The following is a 16,908-nucleotide window of genomic DNA, read 5'->3' as shown; positions in this document are numbered from 1 at the left end:
AAAGATCAAGGTCACAGGGATCTAAACATTGAAAATTATTTTCGTTCAATATCTGTACAAGTATTCATCTAGAACCTTTAAACTTCATGCCTATGTTGGTTTTGATGTGTACATAATTCCTATTGATTTCGGGGTCAAGGTCAAGTTCATAGTGATATACATACTGAAAATGGTGTTTTCTTACTTTGATTTTTTAACTCAATTTATTTCTTTAATTTCATTTTCTTCCTGTCCATTTCTTTCAAGGTCACAGTCAAATGACGCCTAACTACTTGGGGTAAACACGAGACATTGTGCTTACTTCCCCTTCATGTTTATATAAGAAACTTTTAAAATCTTCTTTTATAAAATTTTAAAATAATTTCACAAAAATGGTACCCGTGTAATCCTCTACCAAGATTGTTCAAATAATTCATATTTATCAAAATAATATGACTGTCACAGGACTTTGTAAATCTTCACTGTCTGTAAAATAAAATGGAAACTTAAATTTGTTTCTTGTATAAAACTGCAGGTCCGATTTCAAAATTATTTAACATAAATGATCTGTTTGTGACCTACTACAGACATTGTTCAAATTATTTCCCCCATAAGTATATATTGAAAATCTGTCAGAAACGGCAGGCTCAATTTTGAATTACTTTTACACAAATGTAGGTGAACCTAAACAAAGTTTGTACAAATTGTTCTGTTTCGTAAAAACTCATGGTCGCCAGGGATGTGGTCACTTTTCAATATATATAATGGAAACTTTTAAAATCTTCTAGTTCGATATTGTCATATCACATCATTTCTCCCAACGTCTTATTCAACCTCAACATCCACTCACCTTTCTACACCCAACACCACAAATATACACATAACGTGTCTGTATTTAATAAGTTAAACTTTATAAAATAATCTTCCTAGAAAACACTGGCACTATTTAATAAAAAATCACACAAAAACATTTCAAGTCGGTAGCGTCACACAATGATTCACCTAGGGCCACCATACCCCCTTATTTAATTATTCAATGTCCGTCGTCCGTCGTTAGTCATGAGTCGTGCGTCCGTCATTACTTTCTAAAAAAATCTTATTCTTCAAAACCACTCGGTAGATTTACATTAAACTTCATAGGAATAATCCTTAGGTGGCACATTTTTCAATTTGTTCAAAGAAATGAATTCCACCTAGTCCTTTGACAACTGAAAGGAAAAACTTAAAAATCTTCTTGTCCATTTGTCCATAACTGCAAGACATAGAGCCTCGATATTTGGCATGTGACATCATCGAACGGTATTCTATGATAATTGTTCAAATTATGCCCCTGAGAAGAAATGATACCCCGCCCGGGGGTCCCAAGTTTAACATGGACTTATATAGGGAAAAGCTTTAATAATATTTTTGTCTCAAACCAAAAGACCCAGGCCCTTGATATTTGGCTGGTAGCATTGTCTTAGGGTTCTCTACCAAGACTGCTCAAATTATCACCATGGGATGAAAAGAGGCCTCTCCCCGGGTGTCCCAAATTTTACATAGACTTACATAGGAAAAAATAAAAGTCTTCTTGCCAAAAAACAGCAAGGCCTATGCTGTTGATATTTGGTATGTTGCATTGTCTAGTGGTCCTCTACCAAAATTGTTCCAATTATCCCCTGGGGTAGAAAGAGACTCTGCCATAGGGGTCCAAATTTTATATAGACTTTAAAAATCTCGTCTGAGAGTTTAAGGCTAGGCCTTTGATATTTGATATGTAGCATTGCCTAGTGGTTCACTGATAAACTGGATTGATTTGAACAAAAATATTTTAAACTCGGACTAGCAGTTTTATTCAAGCATATTTTTAAGGTTTCTAAATAAACGTGTAGGGTAAAGTGACCATTACCAATAGCGGCCACTTTTGTGACGAATCGGAACACTCTGAACAATCTTAATACATAAATTTGTCATGGACTATATATATGAATTTGTGTCAATCTCGGACCTTTGGTTAGAGAAATGTTATGTTAATTATTTTTTCAGTTCTGGTGGCCCCTATGTTCACCCAAGCAAATCCGTTTGAATACCTTTTGAAAAAGGCTACCCCAAAAACACCAAGGCCGAGTTTCATCAACTTATATCAAAATGTTTCAAAGGAAATGCTTTTTGAACATCAGTGTGGATGGACCGACGAACGACGTAAGGACGCTTGTCGGTGAGCTGTCACATTAGCTCACCACGAACACTTCGTGCGTGGGTATGCGGAAGAGAGAACTAGTATTTGGATTATAATTATGTAGTTTTAAAAACAAGTTGCGATCGTGTTACGATTTATTCAGCAATACATTTTATCCTCTTTTATATTTCAACATAACAATTACATGACAAAGATGAAGGGTCAGTTGAAACAGATCGTAGATACTTTACTTGGACAGGTAACACATTTGACTGGTCATTCTAACTAGATGCCATGTGGATGCAGTGTGTATTTTATACATATATTCACCAACATTATTATTAGACCAAATAAAGTATTATATTTTATAAATATATTGTTCAACATTACTATTAGAACAAATAAGGTATGCTAAAGTTATGAACAACAGGTTTATGAAATCAATTCTCTCATAACATAATATAGTTTGTCCGGGCAGTTCAATAACATGGGTAACTTTACTAAGAAAAAAAGACAAATCTTCAAATGCATACATACACGTTGATAGAAGTCTTATTTCTTGAAAAAATCTAGTTACTTGGGCGAAAAAATCTACAATTCTGTCTTCCAACAATTATTTTGAAAAAAAGAGACAGGTCAGATAAAGCATTATTGTAGACTAAGGGGACTTAACCTCAAGAACATACAAATACATTCATCCTAAACACATGAAATCGAATAGTTTCTTAGGTAAATGAAACATCAATTCGTCTTATTTACCTTTTTCATCATCAAACCCGACATTAGAATATCCTGCATTTTGGTTGATACATTCTTCTTTTACTTTCCCACCACCTTCTTGACTCTCGCCTTCAAAAAAGACATGAAATTACTTAAATATAGTTGATAGTGGACCAAACGCTTCCTTTGTTTTTGCTTTTAACTTTTTTGTTGTCTTCGTTGTTTCAATAACTGAGTATAACTGTGTTTTTCCAGCAGAAAAGCTACGAACTTATGAGCAGTTTCCTGAATACTTCATTTGATCAACGTTTTCTACAACGATGTTTTACCTTGCTTACACTCCTCTTTAAAGAACAATCCTCATGGAATTTCTATCATACTCATTTTTTTCCAACATTGGAGATACTTTCATTTAAAAAATATTTTGATTAGTTTATAATCATTCATTTTAAACGATTTTGATAGTGTACTTTTCACTTCAAAATTTTGGATACTAAAATGTTCTAATGGATACCAAAATTTTCTGACTTGAAATATTTTGTTGGCAAAATGAAAAAACTTTCATGCTTATCTAAACCAGCTTAAAACAGCATTTCGATGAAATTTCTTTTTCTACTGTTTGGTATACCGCCATGTTTTTAGCAGACGGTATTTCAAACATGTAACGGTGAGAAGTCTGGCAAATGATTCTTGATTCAATCCTATAGCTATACCAATCTATTTTCTGAAAGTAACCGCCAACTCATCCACCTGAATCAGGCGTTGAAGACTACATCCCGCGTTCTGTAGATTTGTACTCAACGTATTGAGCTTAGCATGTCTGTACGAACGTTTGATGTACGCAAACACTTAACCCAGGATCATTTTTCTGCTAAACCTACTCTTTTTTTTGTTTAGAAAATGATACTATACTTCAGATTTTGGACTTCACACCTTGATGCAGTTAACTACACATACCTTTAACACACAACGTGCCCAACTGAAGAATTTTTTGCTCCACTGCGAATGTCATTATTTTATGAAAGTAATAATTCTTCACAAAATCAACGAAAGTACAAAAACGCACAATACAAAAAAAAATGTGAGTGCAGGGACATTAGAAACGCCTCATCCATATATGGCAATCATTTCATTCTTGCGAAATGTAGATGTATTCCATGTTTTATATTCACCTATTATCATTCATTATCAAACCAAATATTATTTTAAAATGAAGTCGATTACAAATTAATTGACATTATTTTTTGGCAAATCAAACTTTCTCAACTGTTATTAAGTAAAGATCTAGTCATTAAAATCAGATTTTTTTTCAAATGTGTTTCTCAAAATATTTTATTTAAAAGGTATAAAGTGGGAAAGTTACCAAAATTATTCTAGACAGGCAACGAAACTAGGGTTCTGCGTTTGACACATCAATATAGATCTATGGACGGTGTAAGGGCAGAAGCAAAACGTACCACCTTAATAGCCTTATTCATTGTGTATTTTACTTTACGAACATTTTCTAGGATCAAAATTAGATTGGGTGTTTTTAAAGTCCTTGAGAGTATGCAAAGTAAGCCAGTACTAAATGAAGCCCTCGCGTTAAGCTCGGTAGGGAGAGCTCAAGACTATGGATCGCGGGATCGTGTATTCGATCCCGGTCGAGGCCTGTGTTCTCTGTGACGGTTTGAATACATTGTGTCTAACATCGTTCTTCCCCGACCTATGATTCAAAAGGATAACTTGGCAGTTACTTTCTGAGAACCAGATTGTATTGGTACAGAATCAAGAAACATGCTTAATGTTAATTGCCCGGAATTATGTAACTGAAATTCAGCTGAAAAGTGTGCAAAACTCAACACAAACAAACAAAACAAATAACAAATTTATATTGTGATGTTTAATTTGCTTTATATCGTTTAAACGCTGTTTGTTATACTTTGAGTTTCTTCTAAAATTATAGGACTAATTATTACTGCACTTACTTAAAACATCTATCTTCACTTCTGTACCAAGTATTTCAATCGGTTGTTTCTTCATGATGATTTCGACAGCTGTAATAGCAAATATTTTCTTTATTATTAAAACAGAATTATTACATCTCAGTTTCTGCAAACTCAACTTTAAAAGATAAAAGATAAGAGTAGAGCGAAAAAGAGGAAAGAAACGTTCATAACAAGACTACATAGGCAACATGAAAAATGAGACAGGCAAAAAAAAAAAACAAGTTGTAAATAGGTGCACCGCTTTCGAACGGTCAGTAAACTATATAAAGGAAACTAGGGGCGTAATGGCGTTTAGAGCATGCTAACCATCGCACTTACCCTATTTTCAACAAGTTAGACAAGTCAGTGTAAATACGCTATCTTTATAGATAATCGATCGAATCAAGATCGACCCTCTACAGTTACATTCAAGGCACCAAATGGATCTTTCCAGCCTATCAAGTAAAAAAAATGTTTTTTCTGGAACGTGCAATGAGGGTGTAGATTCGGATTTTGTGGAATAGGCTGCGTTATCTATATGTCAACAAGCGTCTTCACAACTAGTCGAACCGCAGCCTGTGCGCGCTCTATTACTCATAGACCCTGTCTGATCATGTCTCCTAACCCATTTCATGACTGTCAGGTGAGAACAGCACATATGACGTGCAATTTCGCGACATGAAAGTTTGGCGTCAACCATGCTAATGGCGTTGATCATGCCTTAAACGTGGCATTCTTAGCAAGGATATTATGGGTTTTTTAACGTAGTCCTTTTAGTCTGTCGACTAACTTAATTGCGATGAATGATTTGCGATAGAAAATTCGTACATGTCGACATTGCTGGAAAAAGTCATTTTGCACCTGCAGCCCGTACCTCAAATGGAGTTAATCAAATTTGACAAATCTTTACACCAATGACGTCTCAGCTGCGTCAAAAATGTAGTCGTGTTATGCATTTAACACAGTCCAATGCGATTTTTATAATATAAGGGCCATTAGGGTGGTAACTTTTCAGTGACGCTGAGTATACTTGCAGATGAATTTAATGATGTTGCATCTGTTACGGCGAGCAAAATAGAGTATGAAAATGAACCACAACTGAATAAAAGCAAACGATTAAGGGGTTAACATGAGTTATTTTCCATTTATAGATGGTCATATATAAAGTATGATGTTTAGCGGCCGTTTACTTAAACTTACTACATATAAACGATTTGACAACTGCGATATATCGAAGATGAGGATTGCTTATGACATCTAGTTATGATATATTAATTTTAAAGAAGTACTGGAAAATATGTGCAAGTAAGATTTCAAATATGTTAATTTCATTTGTCAACTTCAATTGTCAAAAAACCTAATTGACCTTTTTAAACGTATAAAACATCTCGTGGTGCATGGGTTTACCACAGTATGTCTGATAATCAAAACTAAAGGAAACTTTTGTCAATATAGGCCGCCCAGAAATGTGACAATTTCACACAGAAGTATACTAGGACTATCCCTTATGCCTCATTCACATTTGAACCGGGCGCCTTGCGATAAATGAGTATACGATTTTTCATGCGTTTTTAGCATTGTAGGTGGCTACGGGCTACAGTGTATATGTTCACATTATATACGCCTATCGAAACATTTTTGTGCAGGCCGGGAGAAATCTGTACGTTGCGCGAATATTAAATGGAAATCGTCTATTTCAGTGCAATTGCCGTGAAGTCTCTGCAACCTTCCCATATAAAGATAAGTGCTGTGTACAAATAATTCATATTTCTACTACGCACATTGACAAACAAGAAGATTTTTAACATTCTGTTGCAACAATAAGATGCCACCTAAAACAAGCAATGGAGGACAGGGAAAAAGGAAAAGAAGTCCAAGAAGAAATTACAGCCTGCTGAGACAGAGAGGTTTAGACTACTGAGATTGAAGTTGAGAGACCTTCTGACCACCAAGACCATGAACCTGACGACGAAAGATTCTGACACCAACAAAAGGATCGCGCACCTTTTGAAGACTGGCCTTACTTCTACGACATCGCTTGTGAAAGTTGTCCCACTCACAAAAGAATGATCGAGAAGAAGCCTTTGTAGTTGAAATACACGCTACCGTATTTCTTGGGCTTCTTGATATGGATGTGCTTGCCGTCAATGGCACCCAGGCAGTGGTGGTAGTTCAAACGTCCGGAGAAGGCGCTGGCTACCTCCCACAAGCCATATGGAGTCGTCAGCGTCGCCATCACCTCGTTCTTGTATTCAGCTACAATGTCACGACACACCTTGGAAACCAGCACGGAGATGTGCTGTAGGCCATTCTAAAGCTGTACGCAAAACTGTGGTAAGAATCAGCAGTGGTCAGAAACTTCAGCGTTATAGCCAGCCTTAAGCCGTCTGGCCAGACTGGACGGCAGCCTTGTTTTTTTGAAAATTTTGCGGTCAACATCTCTCGAAACATAGGAGGCTTGATTCAGAGGTAGACTTTGAGTGAGTGAATGAGTTGGGTTGAGAATCGACACAAAATGGTCATATATCGCAGAGAGATAGGCTTTGAAGTCCCCGTGCGATTCCTGCATCATCTGCATCTGAAGTCCTCGTGTGATTCCTGCATCAGCTTCTGCATCAAGGTGTCATAGTGTCCCAGGGTGACCACCAGCAGTGTCTCAGCAGCCAAGGCTTCCCCCAACACAGTCCTATCCATGTGCCTCTGTCGGTCCTGCTGCTCATCAAGGACAGCCAGGGTTGCAAACATTGTCTGCTGTCTTCTCCCGGCCGGCCTCAACTGCAACCGCATTATGTCGTTATGAATCTTATTGCTACTATCATTCCTCTGAAGAGACGAATAATGAAAACATATATGCATATCCATCTGAAAAATGATTTGCCAATCTCAAGGCCGCCGCACGTCAATGGTGCGGCTGCTGTAGGGTTGCCGTGCGATGTTTGCTCAATATCCATTCGATTCACGGGTATTGCACGGGCAGCGAACAATATCTTTGCGGCAGCTGTGCTATAAATCCCACGAGTCTACAATCTCTATACGATTTCTTTTGGGTTCCATGTCTACTGAAAATTGTGCGTTGGCCGCACGATTAGCGCGCGGCCTCCTAACGATGTCCGTGGGGGGATTGTGCATTGCTACCTTCAACATGGCTACGGGCTAGGAGCTTACGATATCTTCAAATTTGAACAACTTTTCGCTAAACAAATTCACAGAGGCTGCGCAGTCCGTGAATCCGTACAAAAATCGCACTGCCGTCTCCTGTCTCCACAAGGAGGCAGCACTAGAAGGACGATACGGGCAGTCAACGTGCTCCGTAGACGCATCACAGATAAAAAAATGTGAACGAGGCATTAGGTCTATTCACACTCTAACTTACATATGTAATGCTGATAAATAACACCCACTACTTCCGTTTAAATACTTCTCATAATTAAGACAAAGTATTTGTAGAAATAAACTATTAAAACATATATTTACAAGAAACCAATTTCACATTCCAAACTGTAGAAAGTTGTTTCTTCCCGACTTGGCGTTAAGAATATTGCCTACCGGTGACTTTTTACATATACTTATTTGGTTTTAGCAATTCATCTTTAAGCATAAATTCTTAAAAGATAACAGGTAAGGGTAGATTTTTCAGAAGCACAGAGCACCAAAAACACAGCCCCAGAGCCATGCATTTACATAGTAGGCCCAAAACAAAAAAGAGGCTGTAATCGAAAAAATATTTCAGACGGGTTGCTTCAAACATCCAACAAGTACATATTAATATAAGCTAAAAATTGATATTGTAATTTCATTTCTTCAAGAAAATTCTAATATTGAAACGTATTTATTCATTGCAATTAAATTTTCAATGTCTTCCGTTGCATTATTCAAATATTGTTATGATAATTACATGTAAAATGTTTACTTGCGTATTGAATAACTCAAATACTTCTTTCAAATATCTAAGCATAAAATTTTACATGTGATATTTTCAAGCATGCAAAGCTGTTCCGTGCTCTTTAAAAATTTCAAGCATGTAGCGAAAATGTGCATAAATGTTACTATCTAAGAGTAATGATTATCGACTCATTTACTCATACACGGGGATTATGGCTTATATTTGGTCTGTCAAAATACATTTAAAATTTGGACTAAACCATCATATTATGCATATGATTGGACAAACAAACTTATATGCAGCAGTCTTAGTCTGTATTTATTTCATTAAGAACCTGGAAAAGTGTAAATATTTAGTAGACCGATATTATAATGATTTAATACCATGCTTTTCGGTTTATCTCATTCTTATCTACCACTTATCAAGTTTTAATGAACGACCTTAATCTTTAACAATGCGAACAATTAAGTGTATCGACTGTATAGTCATAATTCGTCTGCTTTTTCTATTACCAGTGATTATCGTCTTCACTGTCTACAGTTTTATCAAAATCAGTCATTTAGAAAAAAATAATAAAAAATAATAAAAATACATCAAAACAAAAGGAAAGAAACTGGAAATTGCGATTAACACTAATTTACCCACGGATACAAATGCTCCTTTTTCATAAATATAAAAACAAATTATGTGGTAGATAAGTAAAAGACTTTAAACTATTTGTTTGCTATGTAATTAAAAACTTGCTTAAATATAGTAACAGTTTCAATTAGTAAATACGTGAAATTTAATTTTATGATAAATATATTTAGTAGGAAATTATCTATTTATACAAATTTCACTTTTTGAAATAGTTCACAGAAAAATTTTAGCAACATGTTTTGAAATTAAAAAAAAAACATAACTTAGAAGAAAACAATACAACACGAGCTGCCAGTGGACAGCGCGCTCGACTATTCTCAGTGCTTGATAGTATAATATAAGCAATGAGTAAAACTTTAACATTACAATAAGTATATTCTAAGTTAAAAAGGGGCCATAATTCAGTAAAAATGCTTGATAGAAGAGCCTTCTCCTTTTTACAGACTGGGGTGATGATGGTAAACAAGTATGCAAAATAGGAAGAACTTTGAAATATTTGGGATAGTACGCAAACTTTAACATTTATTCTAAGTCGAAAAGGGGCCATAGTTCAGTAAAAATGTTGATAGAGTTGCCCCCTCCTTTTTTCAGACTTGGGTCATGATGGTAAACAAGTATGCAAAATATGAAAGCAATATCTCAATGGACTTTGAAAATATTTGGGATGGTACGCAAACCTTAACATTTATTCTAAGTCGAAAAGGGGACATAATTCAGTCAAAATGCTTGATAGAGTTGCCTCTTCTTTTTTCAGTCTAAGGTCATGATGGTAAACAAGTATGCAAAATATGAAAGCAATATCTCAATGGACTTTGAAAATATTTGGAGTGGTACGCAAACTTTATCATTTGTGTGACGCTCACGCTAACGCTCACGCTCACACCGACGCCGGGGCGATTAGGATAGCTCCCCTATTCTTCGAATAATCGAGCTAAACAAAATCTTCTAGTGGTCATTGGTTTTGACGAATCAAGATTAGTACGGTGCCATTCAATAACGTCGGCGATTCATCCTAAGAAGAATGTATGATAGAATTCCATGATAGATGTATAACTGTCGTCAACTTAGAACCAATGACCATATACTGGTCATTTAATTCACACTGGATAGAATATGACTCAAAATATTTTTGTTCAAGGTTGAGACCTACTGAGGACACTTGTGTAAAACACTTTTGAAAACAAGCTAGGAAAGTGTGACTTTTAAGTACCCACTATTTGGAAATTGACAACGCACTCGAGGTCTTAATGAATCCAAAAATATGGAACACATTTGTTTGTATCAAAATGATATAAATCGTGCTAACAGCTTCTGATAAGAATATTCTCAAAGTATCTAATCTATAAAGATATATAAATTTAAAGATATCTGTGATTTACAATGTGTTCTTATGGTTAGCGTATGCAATGAGTTTGCTTGGCTGGGAGTAATATAATTTGAAGTGTCTTTGTAATAAAGGAATACAGTGTGGATTAGAAATTTCACACGCACATTTATTTCCGTGCTGAGTTGTATGTTCAGCCATGTTATATGCGAGTTTTCTTTTCAAGCGTTTGACATTTACAGATGGAATTTATGATCCAAGAAGACTAAAACATACAATAATCGTTACAGATAAGGTACCTAAAGTAAAACAGAATTAATGCTCTGGCGTGTTAAATTAAGTTTAATAGTTCTTTTCAGCCATGAACTTTATCATCAATTTTTTTTTTCTAAAATGAGATTTTCCAACCTGATGCTTCTTCAAATTCTACAATGGCAGATTTCTCGTAAGTATCAACTTTAACGTCTTTAACTCTACCGCCTCCTTGATGATCTCTGTTCTCCAAAACCGATATAAGATGTTCAGCAGTTGCGTCAATTGGTAGTCCAGTCACAAGGATTTGTGTCGCTTGCTTTTTATCACTGTATCCTTTAAAATGTTCTTAAATTAGAATATTAATATAGCTACCTTGTTCTGTTTGTTTAACATCTGAACTGAGTGAAACGTTATCTTGATCAGGTGTTTCAGCTAAAATAAATGATAACGATTTTCAGCTGTTAACGCATGTAATGCAAGATAAGTGTTAAAACTTAGTTTGGTTCTTTTTTGTATTCGCTTGGTAAATACTCATTACGTTTCATACTCAATTAAATATGGATCACTGTTTATTAGAAGGCCAAATATAATGTTATAGAACTCTTGTACAAACATTTTATAGATAAAGTTCGGAGACCATTTAGTGTCAAATTTATGTTTATTGAATAACATCTGCCTTCACATACGAATTATGTAGTTCTCTTATCTTGCAATTAAAGTGGACGTTACACATATTTCATTAGGCACTATCACGCTTACCGTATGTTTCAACAGATATTTCCGACCCAGCAAAATTCAAAGGAAGTTGTTGCATGATCGCATCTACCGCTAAAATACACAAATGAATGAAAGTGAAATTTAATTCTGATTAAAGATATAGAATTCCACAGGTAATATCTAAAAGATCAAGGTATAACCAAGTTCATTGTTATATGTATCCCAAGTACTTCAGTAGTCCGCCTGTAAATACGTCTAACAAAACATAAATAACTTTATAATTGTATGCGCAGATTACTGTTTGTTAATAGGGGTTATTTGTAAATCATAAATGCTGCCGCATGCCTCGTCGCAGGCCCCGAAAGCCCTTATCCTACGAGATGACAGGCCAAAGATTTAGCCAGTCATCAAGCGACCCCAGTGTTTAGTGAAATTATGATAATAGTGTTATGCAGTCAACCGGTATCTTAACTTTAGGTGTTTAAATTATTTTACATTGCCCTAGAAAAACAAAACAAAACAAAAAATATATGCATTATTTGAAACAACATAACATAAACAATGTCATATTAATACGACTTCGAAAGTGTTAAAACAATACAAAAGGTAATTTTCTGAATACAGAATGGTCTTTTAGTCTCTAGCTTTTTATCTCAAGATAAGGGTCAGATGTTAATTACGGTCCTTCGTTCAACTTTAGGTGTCCATTAAATTATATTTTTTGTCACTTAAAATAAATACTACAAATATTGTAAGAGGTCCTTAACATTTCTTGATGAGTCTGTGAACTTTTTCTTGCTATTCCGATATAACTCATTTAAAATTTAGAATTTCTTCAATATACATAAAATCTACATTACACATCTATTCGATAACATCTAAATTTCTGTCAAAATAAAGTGCTTAAAAATATAACCTTTGCTGTCCAGAAACTCAATAATTGCACTCTTGCTATCGTTGTCCATGGTCATTTTTTGTACTTTACTGCCACTTTTTTCTTCAAGGAATAATATAATCACATCTCGATCAAGGTTTTCCATGAAACCTGTTACTTTAACTTTAGTAGTTTTCATTTCTTTCTTTTGATAGGTATTTTCTGAAATCAAGAAATCTTTACACAAAACGTTTTCGTTATCAACAATACTGTTTTGATGTTCATTTAGAACCATTTAATGCTCATCGTAGTGCAAAAGTGTATACTTGCTGTCTGGCAATTTTAATGTAAAGTAAAATTAGCTTCAACTGCCTGCGATATTTTTGGACCATTTAAGAAGGACGACTCCAAATTCTTAAAATACCATTCAAATTTCATATATTCCTCGTTCGGACGATGCTTTTAGTTTGAAGCAGTTCTCCGAAAAGTGAATAAATTTCCACCTGCTCTTAAATCAGATTGCGTGGTATCAACATTATTATTTAGGAATCATGTACATACTATATGATTTGATCTTTTTTTTTTTTTCGTTCGTGTTGCATTTACTACAAGTTTCACAAACATCGCAATGGCGAAACATGATATAACATGTGCAAAAGCCACACTTATCATATAACGTTGACAAAGAGTAAATGCAAATTGTTGGGATCAACCGCTCCATATGGTTACAGATCTCAATATTCACGATTAATCATATAATTCTTCTCTTACCAGACTCAGTTGGTCCTGGATTTGACTCAATGCCCGCCATCATCAGGAGGATACCAATGAACAAAACACTACCAATAGCTTTGAGGCCTTGACTAAAGTTGACAACAAGAACAAGGGTTACCACATCGGCTCCACTGGAATGTCTGAATGTACCGATCTTAGCACGATACGTTTGTATGTCAACACCCATTTTGACTAGTTCTAAAAGAGATTAATGTTTTATTAACACTAAGTTTTATGCTAGGTTGGGAACATTTGTATAAAGCTTGTGTGTTCCTCCCTGTAAAGGAATATATTGTATAAAATGATATATACAACCGATTTTGAATATGTCCCTCTCTATATGACTTTGCTCTGAGACTCGATATATTTACATTGAAGCGTAGCACTCTCATATATTATTTAGTGACATGTAATTTTTTAAACATAAAACGAATGGTGTTCACAATGTGATGTGTGACTTTTTATCATTCTTTCAAATTATCAAAGTGGTTAATTATCGTAACGTCGATTAAAAGTATTAATGTGATCACTTTAAAGCAATCTCAAATTGATTTTTTCGGTAAAATCCTTTGTCAGCGACTTACGACTAAGGAAGTAGCTACGACTGCAAAGAAAGGAATTCCAAAAGATCACTTTTCGCAGAATAGATCATGGCGCGTTATAAATCTTGTTTGGCCTTGTCCGTCTTTAAAGAATTTTCATTGAACGAATTATGTTGCCACTTGTTTGTTGAGACTATTAATACTCTTTGAACTTCTAACGCGATAACAAACTAGCACATTAGAAATTTTACGTGGCAAAATGATAAACGAGGCAGTGGAATGATGACAAATTTTCAATATTTCAAGTCAGAGTTACCTGTAAACTAAATAAAAGATTTGCTATTTTTTCATTTCGTCCAAAATATATTTCTTTTTGCATGGCTATCATTGCAATACATAAAAAGTTCACCCAATGCAATTTTCAAAAATTATTTTAGTTAGAAATGTTTTTTCTTTTAACTATATGATAAATAAAATCTGGAAAGTAGATCCCTCGGAAGCACCGAGAACAAGGCAAACAGTGAAAATTGCAGACTCGGTTTGATTGAGTCTGTTCATGAGCAGTAATGGAAAATGCAACACTGCCCACGCCCCCTAGTCATACGAAATACACCAACATTTATGCAATATGAAACAAAAATGATATAACTGATCAAGTGACTGTTAACTTACTATTAGTTGTTTTTTCTATCCACGTCACATTATAATTTATACTGTTTAAGTAGAAGGGTCCTTTATATTCGAATATCGAGGTTATGTCTTATCAATAATGGAATTGAAGTAGGCCATTTACATTTTATCTTAAGGTGATTGAGTGACAATCTAAACTGCATTTCTCGGTTGTGCAATCGTCAGGCATTACAATTGTGATATGATATGATTAATTGCAAAACAAGTCTCTTATATATGACTGTTAAACAATCTGGTAATGCAGTTAGTCTAATAATAAATATTTCGCACATATACGATGGAAGAGTGTTTGCAGCCGTCCTTGTCCCCAATCCTACTTATTTACTGTTCAGCTGCGGCATGCATTAGATAATCATTTATGTAAAATATAAATACTTTTGCGAATATATAAGTGTGTAAAAGACATATGTAAACATGGTTACTCAATGTCAATGCATACCATATACAATTTATCTCTCACTCCCAAAATGAACGAAGTGATATTTTATGATAATGCATACCATATACAATTTCATTTTGCACTCTCAAATTGAAAAGAGTTGACAGTTATTCTATGTTAGTGCATACCATAATACAATAATACTTGGCAAGCTCAATTTAATAAAAAAGAAAAGAATGATGTTCTTTTCAATGATTACCATATACACTTTGATTTGCATTTTAGACTTGAACAAATTAGATTAGATTTTAGTTAAGCAGTGTAAAGAACATGTACAACCTCAAGATTGTATCAATTTTGAACCGTATCTTAGTAGTGACCTATATATAAACAATGTTTTACAGTTTAGCATAACATTAATATTTACAGAGCTGTTTATAGATAAGCTTATGCCGTATGGTGTTTGATAACAATAGAACTGATTCTATATCAGTCATCCGCTGCAACTGAATTGCTACTCTAATACGTTTGTCGGGAGATGTTCATCCAAATCCGGGACCATACACCTATTGTAACTGTGGGAAACTTACCAGGTGGAATCTGTCTGTACTTTATGCTGTTCGGGACAATAGCCAAATATTATTGACTAGCAACACCAGCAACGTCTTTCGTGCTGCCCGCGCCAAGGGAAATCACTCTTGCTGTGTTCCGGGTTCAGGCTATCGCCCCGTAGGCCGTACCAGACCGTACGCGGGCACTACACTCCTCTCCGTCCTATTGAAAGGAGGCAGTCCCTACATCATGGAAGTAGAGCATGGTGTCTTAGACCATGGAAATATACCATGGTCCCTTAGACCATGGAAGTATACCATGGTCTCTTGCTCATAAATATGAGATGTCCCTGGGTTTAACCAGTACTAGTATTGTGTCACTTCAGCCACAATATCACCGCTACGGGGAACCATGGATCTCCGCATCCATAGGATCAGCCCCTATGGCTTAAACAGACTCAGTTCTTCTATAGATATTCAATGCTATCATAAAAACTGTTCCTACTCCAAGAATAGTCAGCAGCCGAACATTTACCATAAAACAACCTTTAGTCAAACAGGCGGCTGACCGTTACCTCACACAGTTGCCTCTACCTGAGCTTTGTCTAACAGATGGGGGCCTAGGTAACCTTACTGCTAGTCCAAGCAGAGCTCAAGTCTCCTCTGTGACAGGGCCTTGTGGTGCCTGCTCTATCCTAGTAAAACTGTGTGAGGTCATACGTTCCTCGTCAAGGGTCTCTTGGACGAGGCTTCACTGGACTAATCTGTTTCTTAGTCCGATGTCCCAAAAAAGGGAAGCTATGACGGAGTTCAATAGCTTCCTCCTTCAGACTTTTCAGCATAAAAAGATACTGCATCTAAATATTCAGAGTCTTCTTGACATTTAAACTCAACTCGTATAATACATTAATTTTCTCAGAACCTTGGCTTACATCAGAAATCAAGAGTAATGACCTTTGCTATCTATTTGCGTAATACCTTGCATGGAAATACAAGCATGACATCATGGTCGACGGATTGGAAGCTATCTGGATTGAAACTTATACAAATGATAAAGATTACTTATAGGCGGCTTAACCTATCGACTTCCGAATGGCAATAATGAATACTGGTAACTTATAGAAGAGAGTTTTGACAGGGCATATAACACCAAAACTTGAATATATTAACAGCATGCAATTTTAACATGAACATCTCTGGCACGCGTTCACATATAATTTTGAACAATAAATTACAAAACCTAGCAGGTCTATTACTATCTGTTATGGACTACGGTATGTTAAAAATAGTAACGGTGTCTTAGCTAGTTTTGTAAATGACCCATTTATTCTTGTGATACCTGATATCATTTGCCCGTTGTCCTAGTCTTAAAACTGAACTAAATTAAAAAGAAACAGTTATAAGAGAAATATTTGGAAGTGCAACCAGGTGTTGGTGGCGGGACCGGGGGTTGGGG

At 35.4% G+C, this 16,908-nt stretch overlaps 1 protein-coding gene across 1 annotated transcript; it reads right to left on the bottom strand.

Annotated features, from left to right (window-relative positions):
* Nucleotides 1-11,058: 11,058 nt before the first annotated feature.
* On the bottom strand, nucleotides 11,059-13,484 carry LOC128551908 (uncharacterized). The gene is made up of 4 exons (XM_053532863.1): nucleotides 13,288-13,484; nucleotides 12,559-12,738; nucleotides 11,679-11,753; nucleotides 11,059-11,270 (listed from the first exon to the last, which is right to left on the bottom strand). Exons 1-4 carry the CDS (start codon nucleotides 13,475-13,477, stop codon nucleotides 11,059-11,061), a joined length of 657 nt encoding a protein of 218 aa, XP_053388838.1. The 5' UTR covers nucleotides 13,478-13,484.
* Between the last annotated feature and the right edge of the window lie 3,424 nt (nucleotides 13,485-16,908).

Source organism: Mercenaria mercenaria, unplaced genomic scaffold (genome assembly GCF_021730395.1).
Source record: "Mercenaria mercenaria strain notata unplaced genomic scaffold, MADL_Memer_1 contig_1826, whole genome shotgun sequence".
In the NCBI taxonomy this organism is placed as follows: domain Eukaryota; kingdom Metazoa; phylum Mollusca; class Bivalvia; order Venerida; family Veneridae; genus Mercenaria; species Mercenaria mercenaria.
The sequence above is the reverse complement of the archived record's forward strand: the minus strand, read 5'-3'. Positions and strand labels throughout refer to the sequence as shown.

What these genes read in the sequence shown, in the direction of transcription:
- LOC128551908 (XM_053532863.1), bottom strand. Translation starts at nt 13,477, where the DNA reads ATGGGTGTTGACATACAAACGTATCGTGCTAAGATCGGTACATTCAGA. An exon ending in TCCAGGACCAACTGAGTCTG is followed by an intron (nt 12,739 to 13,287) that starts GTAAGAGAAGAA and finishes TCTTGATTTCAG; the next exon opens with AAAATACCTATCAAAAGAAA. An exon ending in TGAGTTTCTGGACAGCAAAG is followed by an intron (nt 11,754 to 12,558) that starts GTTATATTTTTA and finishes TGTGTATTTTAG; the next exon opens with CGGTAGATGCGATCATGCAA.